Raw genomic sequence first — 11,521 nt, 5'->3', positions numbered from 1 at the left:
GCCTAATCTTTTTGCCCTGGGGGCCAAAACCTGGTAGATTCTTTCCACATCCCCAGAGGGTTTTTGGTGCAAAACTAATTGGGGGGGAATATTTGCAGTTTTTTACCTTTATAGAGGGTCTCCAAACATTGTGGATACTGTAACCTCCTAAAGGGCATTTTAGAGATTTTTTTCGGGGGGGGGGGGGAGGACACAGATTGATAATGCTAGGTTGATGACATGGATATAAAGTAATATCCAAGCTACAGAGAAAATTATATTGTCAGCGTGTGTTTTCATTTCTGTGTCTTGCAGGGAATGGACATGTTGGATTGACTGTGATTAAAACCTACAGAAGCTTTAGGAAGAACTGTGAAATCCAGCTAAGAATGGGAAAACCAAACCTGATAGTACAGTACTTCATAAGACAAGGACTTTTAAGGATAGGGCCCCTAAAATGATGTGGTTTAAGGAATGAGTAAACTAGATTAGAATGAACTACTGGAACCTTTGAGAGTGGTGGAATACACAGGTATTAGAAGGTTGGAGAAGATTGTAAAAGAGTGTTGAGTGATTAGAATTTCGTACTTATATCAACATTGGCTAGAACTTTTATATTGTAATAACCTGAGTAAACAATGGCGGTTACACACCGCCATGAAAGTACGGAGTCAGTCCGTATTAGGGTTAGGAAGATGTGGTGCTTCTGCACCCCCCTAACCCTAGTACGGATGAGGCCGTACAAAATGGCGGCTCCCTTCCACATGGGGCCGCCATGACGACTCATGACCGCGCCGCCTCTATATTGGAGCGCGCGGACGTGACGTCATCGGTCCGCGCTAGGGCGCTTAGTGCGCCCTTTCCGTGGACCAGGAAGGAGCTCCGTTTTGGAGCTCCTTCCTGGTTTGCGGTGCCGCTTTGCGTCGCTGGGCGCAGCCTTCAGACGCTGCGCCAGCGAAGCAAGGGAGAAAGGGCCAAGCAGCCCTTTCTCCTCCTCCCCACCGCCGTAGGGTGTCCTTGGGGCTTGAAGCCCCAGGACACCCCTTTTCAGGCTGCGGGGAAGCGGCGTTTTGCCGCTTCTCCGCAGCCTGAAAAGCGGCGGATCGGGGCTCAGCGGCTGCCGTTCTGGCAGCTGAGGCCCCGATACACAGGGGGAAGGGGCAGGTACAGCCGCCCCAAATGGCGGTCTATAACCCGCCAATGATGAGGCTGAAGGAGAAGCAAACACTTGGATGTGTAAGGGGTTGGATTTCAAAGCAGGAAAAGAAATCACGAAAAGAATCAAGAGAGTAGTCTTTAAAACATTGTGAATGACTGGTTAGCTACTTGTTTTGTTGAATTACAGAGCACAATTTTTAAATTCTTTATTTAAAATCTTGAAGTAGACAATTCTTTACTGAATCCGTAAGTATTTTTATTTGCAGGGAATCAGAAGACACTGCTTTGCTTCTCCTGAAAGAAATATATAGAACTATGGACATCTATCCTGAACAGCCACAAACATTGATGTATGGGCATCTGTTTTCAGAATCTGTAAGTAATCCTTAGTATAAATGCAACAGAAATTGTCTCTGCTTGAGGACTAAACCACAAGTAGAATAGGGAAGTCACAGAGCTCCTTTTGGACTGTGTATGAAAAGTTTAAAACGACTCGTGTTTCTTTGGTAAAGAGTTGCCAACATATTTTAAGTGTATTTGGACAAAATGTATGCTTTCATTTAAAAAACTTACATATGTGAACATATGGCCCTACCTTGTATGCTGTATTTTAATCTTTTGTTGTAAATGATTTTCTTTTAAAAAATTAATGGCATTTTAATATGGTAGCTTGTTCAACTGTTTTTTAACCATCAGAATTTAGATGTTTTATTATAGTCTACCTTTGGTTCCATACCAGGAGAAAAGTGTAATATAACAGAAAATAAATAAATAAATAAATAAATGCCTTTTTTTCTGGTGTCCGTGTATGTATTTTCTGCTTGCAGTTCACAAATTCCTTTCTAGTAAGATAAATGAACATGATACTACAAATAGTGTTTTTCAGCAGTTATGAAAACATGAGCAAGTAAAATGGATCAGTTCATTAACATAACAAAATCATAGAATCATAGAGTTGGAAGAGACTACAAAGAAAGGTATCTTACTGCAGTTTAGTGGGTATGAATGATATGTTCCTAATCTTTGGCTGACTTACGAGTCCATCGGTGTTAGCCGGTGTGCATGAATGGTACGAAGAAAAACATTTGCTTTCCTTCTCTCTCTTTTTAAATGGCTCTTCTGTCTGGTGCCTGAGGCAGGAGGGAAACATCACAGAAAACAATCCCTAGTGTATCTATATCCTTGCAGGATTTAATTCTGAAACACTGGTCTTGGTTTTAATTTTTATTCAATGGATTACCAAGTATTTCAGTTCTTCTAACTGCAGTCTGCTTTTCTTAGTTGTCATAGTAACATTTCTAGGTAGAGAAGTGTGTTTTGCAGGGAGTTTGGTTGAAGTGTACATTTGTGTAGGCTTAAAGGATTTGAATTTATACCAGTTTTTAGTTTTGCACTGTTTAATTAGGTGTGCCTACCAGTTTCCCTAACTGCTATGGGTCCAGCATATATAAAATATTAGGTACCATTTGCTACAACATTCTTAGCATTCTGTCCTGGGCCCAGTGCTATTCAACATATTTATCAGTGACTTGAATGAAGGAATAGAAGGCATGCTTATCAAATTTGCAGATGAGACCAAATTAGGAGGAGTAGCTAATACCCCAGAGGACAGGATCAAAATTCAAAAAGACCTAAATAGATTAGAAAGGTTGTCCAAAGATAACAGAATGAATTTCAACACAGAGAAAGGTACGGTACTGCACTTAGGGAGGAAAAATGAAATGCATATATATAGAATGAGGGACATCTGGCTTAACAAGGCTCCATGTGAAAGGGATCTAGGCGTCCTAGTAGACCAGAGGTTCAACATGAATCAACAGTGTGATGTGGCAGCTAAAAAGGCCAATGCGATTTTCTGTATCAATAGAAGTGTAGTGTCCAGATCAAGGGAAGTAATAGTGCCACTCTATTCTGCTTTGGTCAGGCTACACCTGGAATCCTGTGTCTAGTTCTGACCACCACAATTCAAAAAGGATGTTGACAAATTGGAGCATGTCCAGAGGAGGGCAACCAAAGTGGTGAAAGATGTGGAAACCATGCCTTATGTGGGAAGACTTAGGTAGCTGGGTATGTTTAGCCTGGAGAAGAGATGGTTAAGGGGTGATATGATAGCCATGTTTAAGTATTTGAAGGGTGTTACATTGAGGATGGAGCAAGCTTGTTTTCTGCTGCTCCAGAGACTAAAACACAAAACAGTAGGTGCAAGCTACAGGATTAGAGATTCCACCTCAACATTAGGAGCAACTTCTTGACAGTAAGAGCTGTTTGACAGTGGAAAGCACTCCTTCAGTGTGTGACGGAGTCTCCTTCCTTGGAGGTCTTTAAACAGAGACTAGATGGCCATCTATGGGGATATTTTGATTGTGATTTCCTGCAGGGGATTGGACTGGATGGCCCTTGTGGTCTCTTCCAACTATATGATTCTATGATTCATTTTGTTACATAAATCACCTGTTGCAGTTGTAGTAAACAAATAAAACACCTCTCTGGTAATTATTGTGATTACTCCCAGAATTCAGTGATACATACAATTTGGCTTATACCATGCTGTTCATGACATATTTATGCTTTGCTTATTAAGCAAGCTTAGTTTTAAAATATGCAGATAAATGCCTGTAATCTTAAGCACTACAGGACTTCTGACTTAACTGTAAACTCCTGAACTTAGTGCTCCACAGAGACAAGAATGGGGAAAGGAGTTCTGTATCCTCAGATTGCAGTTACCAAGAGAATTTGCAGGTTAACAGTGTAAGCATGGAGGAACATTTTAATTCCCTGCTGATGTTGCACTGTTTCTGTCAACAGTGTATTCTGCTTAAGGTTTATTCTTGTGTAGCCCTTTTAAATAAGTATGTATTGTACTCTGACATTTTGCTGAAATACTCTTTTGGAATAACTGCATTCTTCACATAATTCTGCCAAATGGAAATATACACATAGTGCATGATACAGGCCAACAGAAGTACACATCATTTGCAGAGAATATTCAGAGGCAAACTATAGCAGTTCAGTAACTAGAGAAACTACAGTTACCCCTCCACATTTATGGGGGTTAAGGGCCAAGGATCCCCATGAAATGGAAAAAAACTATGAAAATGTATCCCCCCCAACATGAATGATAAAGAGTCCTCTCCCACCAAGAGCACCACCTATAACTCTCTTTCAACCTTGATACACATAGCCTCACCCCACCACTTCTAAAGTGCTTCTACTTTCAATCTGATGTTAGTAGTAATGGCTGCAAATGATCCACCTTCTCTCCAACAGCTCCTTCCCCTCCCTCCTGGCTAGACAAAAGCATCACCGTATCTTCCCCATTTTGACAAACTTTGAATTCTCTTCATTTCCAAAGTCTCTCAATTTGATGTTTGAAGCCATCACCACAAAGGGACGGTACAGTGTTGCTTTTGTCTGTCTGAGAGGGAAGGGGGGGAGGAGGAGAGCAGTTGGATCCTCCCGCGCTTGGCTGTGAACATATTCAAAGAGAAGGTTTTTGGAAATGAGGAAGATGCAAAGTTTGGTAAAGCAGGGGAATGTACAGTGTTGGATTTGACTGGCTGGGGGTGAAGAGATTGATATTGTTAAGCATCAGCTACAAAATGGCCATTGACAGAGTTTAAATCTCCATTAGGGCAGCTACAACAGTGATCCAGGGAGCAATAGTTTCTTTTTCCTCAAGGGTTAAGGTGCAGCCAGAGCCTCCCAAATGCGCCCCCCCCCTCAGCCTTTGTTTGTTTAATATGCCACATTTATTTATTTATTTAATATGCCACATTTCTCCCTGGCCAAGACTCACAGATGTGTACCCATGACCTGTCCAGCTGTCCTTGTTTATCTGGGGAAAATGTTTCCCACCTAGACAGGGTTTGGATGCTGCACAGGTGCTGGATGGATAACCTCTGGATAACCCACCACTATAGTCACCAGGTGGGGGGCACAGTTGCAGCTAAGAGCCTCTCCCCACCTTTCGATACCTAATGCAAAGACATGCTACTTTACATTATGGATAAAAAGCCTGAGGTCTCTAAGGCAAATCCACAGATTTCCTGGGCATATAATTCTCAGAGGATTGCTTTGATGTACACACTGTGTGTCTTTTCAAATATGGTAAACTTGTAGCTTCAGAAAGAGAATAAAGTGAGAGATGTGAATAGATTCCTGCACTGGGGTGAGAAAAAAGTATCATGGATCTGTCCCCCCCTCCCCCCAAATCTTGGCAGTGGGTGTAAACCAAATTAGATTTATGGGGACATTTTTAAGAGGAATAACAAAGTATATTTGCTTTGATGTAAGCTGAGCCACACTTCTGAGTTGTTGCATAAACCTGTCTGTGGGATATAGTGGAAATTTCAAAAAGCAAAATATGTAGTACAGTATTTAAATTACTGCCATAAATTTTTCTTTGGGTATCCTTCGGTGTCTATCTTTTCATAAGTGCGTAAGAAGAGTAACTGTATTGTGTGTATTTAATATGAATTGTTTTCTTGTGGCAAACCTCTATAGTGTATAAACATGTATACATTTTTATAGTCTATAAATTTGTAAATTATGTACTTTTATAGCATATAAATCTGGGTGAACGCACTTTTGTTCAGTGGTTACATAACTGATTGGGCATTGTCTGGTGGCATGCATGTAATCATTCATGTATTTCGGGCAGCTTTCATGGGACAGGGGCTACTTTTCAGGCTGTAGAAATGCTTGAGAGGAGCATCCCTTGGAGGTGTGATCTAAAGGAAAAGATTGAAGTTTAGCAGATATATTGAGGAAAACTATACAGAATCAATAAAAATAGATTTCATTTTACTTTTTTGATTTTTGAATTTCATTATTAACTGATAGATTCCTCCCCCCCCCCCACTTTAATGTCCCCAGGCTTTACACAGGCTTGCAAATGTGAGGGTCTTATTTTTTTAAAAATAAAAGTATGCTGGTTTTATAGGAATTTGGTGTTCTAAGTCCAAAAACGATCCCAGATTTTCTCCATCACATCCTTTTTTAAAATTACCTACTTTGACATTTCTGTGTTGTACTGTGTGACAGAATGAAAATGATCCTGCAAAGTATTCTAATATGTAGTTTTTTTGTGGTTTTTTTCAGGCTATGTGGCCATGTTCCAGAAAAGTTTCTTCCTGACATTTCGCCAGCATCTATGGCTGGCATCTTCAGAGAATCTCAGATGCTGACAATCACAGATGCTGGCGAAACGTCAGGAAGAAACTTTTCTGGAACATGGCCACATAGCCTGAAAAATCCACAAAAAACTATGAATGCCGGCCTTGAAAGCCTTCGGCTTCATATTCTAATATGCTTTCAAAACACTTTAATATGCTAATATGAAACACAAAAATCCATTCAAGGCACTAAAAGAAATTGCACCAAAACATCAGCATCTGCACTTAATCAAAGTCAGTAACATCTGACTTGATAAAAATATTGAATTTGTGGAAAAAATTGTGTGTGGTACACCATTTTTATTGTGTTTTCTGAATTCAGCACCCAAAAATATATTAAAATGCTGCAGTATTAAAAAAAGGTTTTTTCATCACAGACATATTATTAACAGTTAAATCTCCTCACTTACTTTATTATTATTATTATTATTGCATTTTTATATAAATGAATACGTATTAAATGTACTTAAATTGACAAGATTGACCGTTCCATTCAGTGTAGTGTGTTTTAAGCTGTTGCCAACCATTTTTAGTGAAAAATGGCAATCACTTAAAAAGAAAAGAGCACAAAAAAAGGGCTAGGGGCTGATCTTTTGGATTCTTACTATGCATTTTAGAAAGCCTCTTGGCAGAGTGACTTACAAAGTTGCAAGAGTGAGAACGACAGTAATATGTAAAGAACTTTTAAAATTACAACTAAGGAATTAAGCAAGTCAGCATGTACAGCTTAAAAATCACATACAGATGTAATCATTTTCTTTTCTCCTCAGATATGTATGTGTCCTGTCTTTCCATTTTCCAACAGTACTGCTTAGGACAAAAAGTATAGTGGGAATTAAATGAATGTAGATATTCATATTTGTTTCTCATGCTACTTTATCATATGTTGAACCCCATTTGACTAATACGGGCTAAGTGTTTGACAGGGCTAAAGGCAATTGGGCTGATACTGTAATTGTAGGGATATGAGTGCAGGAGAAAGGGTCTGATTTTCACAGCCTCTGATGCAAACTGCAAGATTAATCAGGTTTGTCATAACTTACCCAGTCTTCTTTTTTGTAACAGCATTTCTTGTCGTCTGGCTTGCCAACAGTCTTTTCAGGAGGCATCACCAATTCCCTAGTTGCATATGGCAGAAGTCGTTTCAGTCTACAGCCTTCAGAGTCTCTACTGCCTCTTTTTGTCAATTAAAAAAACAAACCATGACAAACCTGGGGTGGATGGAAAGAAAATCAAGTCTGCTCTTCAGAGTCTTCATATGCTTTCCCCAACCTTGAATCATTTTTGGAATCATTGCCAAGCATAATTGACTGAGAAATGTGTGGCATGCAAAATAATTTTTCTGATATGTTTTATTCAGTTGATTTATCAGATTGGTATCTTTTGGCAGGGCTCTATGTTTTAGGTTTATTTTCTTTAGACATACTATTGGTAATCAGCAATAATAATCTCTAGATTCAATAAAAAGGCCATTTTGTCTGACTTCTTCTAAATGCAGACCTACATCCAAACTGCTTTAATAAAGTTGATATCAAACTGTTTATATTTGTTGGAATGAACAATTCGAGCCATTTGTTAAAGCTGGTAAATTTAAAACAGAGATTTTATAAAAACAAAACAAAAATAAACCTCCTGAGCCTCTGAGAATGTGCTTATATTTTTGATATTTTGGGGAGATAATTCCCCCCCCCTCCAGATAGTGTTGAGCTGCTGCAAAGTGGTTTAGTACTTAAACATCTTGATCTATTTGTCTCTGGATAGGAAGGAGAGAAAGATGAGCTAAATTAATCTTGACTTGGTACAAATGAATACTGATAGGTTGAGAAGCACGAGTCTTACATATTATATGAGGACTGGATATACAGAAGACGAGAACATTTATGGCCCTGCAACAGAAGATTGTTTTGAGGATTAGATTCAGAAAAAAATTCAGCATTGCCAAGCATACTTCACACTTTCTTCTATGAAATATATGACAGCTTACGAGATACATTTCAAAACACTGGACTGCTGTAGCTTCTTTGCTGCTGTTGCTGGTTGTTCCCCATGGACACTGTCCCTTTTAAAAAGGCTAAAAGTGGTATTGTGTCAGTTTTTATTTGTGTCTGTTGTACATTGGGGATTTTCATGGATCAGTAGCATTTTTCTTAAATATATGATTTTGAGGAGTGTACCTATATTTTTGATACAGATTTTATTGCTGTGTTTATCTTGAAGGAGATCTTGAATAGGTGAGGTGATGCTGTAATTAAACTTCTCCCTTTTGTAAGATTTATGCAGTAAAAAGGTTTGCATAAATCTTAGAATAACAAGAATGGATTTATTACAGTAGATCAGTTAACTATTTTACATCTCTTTATAATTATAATAATCATAATTATAATATTGTGGCAAACATTAAAACATATTACAATACCAATTTGCCTTTCTAGCAAATGTTTATGCTCTTTCAGCTGTGATACTCTCTTTGTTTCAGAAAGCAACAGGACATTTTCCATTGCTTTTTTCCCCACTCTGATTGTTTGGGCTCTATTCTTCTCAATGAAGATTCTCTTCAGTCATTTGTTAAATTAGAACAAATTCTGTCAGAGAAAGGGTAGGAGAAAAGGCATCTTGTCAACTGGAATAACAAGTGAAAAAGCCCTTCAATAAATCCTAGATTAAAGTTGTCAACAAACAGGTTTCAGAATTGTACAGTTGGTATTCAGATTCTCAGTCAGTCATCCTGGGTGAAATACCAAAGAATGATAAATGTGCACAAGTTTTCAAGAACTGACAAAGTATTAAATGTACAGTATGTGGTTTGCTGAAGTGAATGTGTAAAATGTAATGTGTGCTACAAGGAAACAAGGATGTCATTACTTACAGTTTAAAGGAATTTGCGTTGTTTTTCATTTGTTCAATATTTCTGAGTGCTCTAAAAGGAAATAGCTATTGAAAAATGTTTATACTGGCTTAATTGGTGGTATAAAGCATAGCATTTTTCTTTGGTGTTGCATATTTTAAATTAATCAGGAAGATCTAATTTCAGCATACATGTACTATTTATTCATCTTAGCAGATGGAGAAATATTAAAATATGTAGAATGTGATAATAGAAAGAAGGGTGTTTTAGGTTAATTAGAAAGGTTGTGATAAGATCTATGTTGATACTCAGATTGGAAGTAGTTTTCTTTTTTCTATTCTATATTTTCTCTTTTTTGTTCCGTTGGAAGATATTTCTAAATTTTAGTTATGGAAAAGCTTGTTTTTCTTATCTGTTCAATTGTCTAATTGTATTTTCTGTTTGAATTTAATAAAAAGTATTTAAAAATAAACAGATGGAGAAATTAATCTTTTCTGATTTTGGCCTAGAGGTTATTGAGGCCGCAGACAGATTGAATGTTGGTTTTTAAACAATTTGTTAGTAGAAACATTAATATCTGTCTTCTGCATGCATCGTCATCCCATTTCTGCTCCTGTCTTTTCAATCTTGTTGGCTCTCTTCTGTTGTGGAACTGATTTATAACACTAGGTTTCCATGAAAATACTGTGGAGTTATTACTCCAGTCCTGTGAAAACACACGCATGCTAGGCCATCCATAGTTCTATGCCGGGGTGGAGACAGTGTAACCAATAGGTCATAATCAGGCCCCAAGTCCTCCATTATTTCTTTTTAAATTGAAAATGCCCCCTCCTTTGCCTTGTTTACACCTCCACATCCCCAAACTATTCTAGAGCAGATCAATGTTGAGGAGGGAGCAAGCTTATTTTCTGCTGCTCCAGAGAACAGAACCCGGAACAATGGATGCAAGCTACAGGAAAAGAGATTCCACCTGAACATTAGGAGGAACTTCCTGACAGTAAGGGCTGTTCGACAGTGGAATGCACTCCCTCAGAGGGTGATAGAGTCTCCTTCCTTGGAGGTCTTTAAACAGAGGCTGGATGGCCATCTGTCAGGGATGCTTTGATTTGGATTTCCTACATGGCAGGGGGTTGGACTGGATGGCCCTAGTGGTCTCTTCCAACTCTACGATTCTATGATTCTATGATTAAACACAGAGTCTGTGTGCATTTAGAAGGGAATGCCATAATAGCAAAAAGTCACCATGAGGTTTTTTTTTCAAAAACAAGGCATGCCAGACCAATCTTATTTCTTTCTTTTTTTTTTTTTTTATAAAATTACGAGCTTGGTAGATGAAGAGAATGCTGTGGATGTAGCATATCTTGATTACAGTAGGGTTTTCAAAAGGTCTCCCACAATATTCTTGCAAACAAGCTAGTAAAATGTGGATTAGACAAGGCTACTGTTAGGTGGATTTGTATTTGGTTGACCAGCCGAACCCAAAGAATGCTCAGCAATGGTTCCTCTTCATCTTGGAGAGAAGTGACTGGTGTGGTGCTACAGGGTTCTGTCCTGGGCCCAGTGCTATACAACATCTTTGACAATGAGTTGGATAAAGGAATAGAGGGCATGCTTATGAAATTTGCAGATGACACCAAATTCTAACACTCTAGCTAACACTCTAGAGGACAGAATCAAAATTCAAAATGATCTTAACAGATTATAAAGGTGGGCTAAAACTAACAAAATTATTTTCAACAGGAAGAAATGTAAAATACTACATTTAGGCAGAAAAAATGAAATGCACAGATATAGGATGAGTGACACCTGGCTTGACAACAGTATAGGTGAAAGGGATCTAGAAGTCCTAGGAGTAGACCACAAATTGAACATGAGTCAACAGTGTGATGTGGCAGCTGAAAAGGCCAATGCAATTCTAGGCTGCATCAATAGAAGTATAGTGTCTAGATCAAGGGAAGTAATAATACCATTCTATTCTGCTTTGGTCAGGCCTCACCTGAAATACTGCGTCCAGTTCTGGGCACCAGAATTTAAAAAGGATATTGACAAGCTGGAGCGTGTTTTTGCTGCTCCAGAGCAGCACACAGAACAATGGATTGAAACTACAGGAAAAGAGACTCCACCTCAATATTAGGAAGACAGTGGAAGACACTCCCTCAGAGTGTGGTGGAGCTTTCTTTGGAGGCTTTTAAACAGAGGCTGGATAGCCATCTGTCAGGGGTGCTTTGATTGTGTGTTCATGCATGGCACAGGGTTGGGCTGAATGGCGCCTGGGGTCTCTTCGAATTCTATGATTCTATTTTAGGTGGGGGAGCATGTTTCAGAAAAAAGTGTCTTAGGCATAAAATGATAAGGAGACAAGCTC

The 11,521-nt window shown here is 38.7% G+C and overlaps 1 protein-coding gene across 1 annotated transcript in view; it reads left to right on the top strand.

Annotated features, from left to right (window-relative positions):
• LOC121926076 (SEC23 interacting protein) overlaps nt 1-9,628 on the top strand; it is a 42,498-nt gene extending 32,870 nt beyond the window's left edge. The window contains exons 18-19 of the mRNA XM_042458691.1: nt 1,404-1,512; nt 7,377-9,628. Of these exons, the coding sequence (XP_042314625.1) occupies nt 1,404-1,512; nt 7,377-7,502 (235 nt within the window). The 3' untranslated portion in view covers nt 7,503-9,628. The remainder of the gene's footprint in view (nt 1-1,403; nt 1,513-7,376) is intronic.
• The last annotated feature ends 1,893 nt before the right edge of the window (nt 9,629-11,521 follow it).

The sequence above is a fragment of the Sceloporus undulatus genome, chromosome 3 (genome assembly GCF_019175285.1).
Source record: "Sceloporus undulatus isolate JIND9_A2432 ecotype Alabama chromosome 3, SceUnd_v1.1, whole genome shotgun sequence".
NCBI classification, from domain to species: domain Eukaryota; kingdom Metazoa; phylum Chordata; class Lepidosauria; order Squamata; family Phrynosomatidae; genus Sceloporus; species Sceloporus undulatus.
This window is presented reverse-complemented; position numbering and strand designations above follow the sequence as displayed.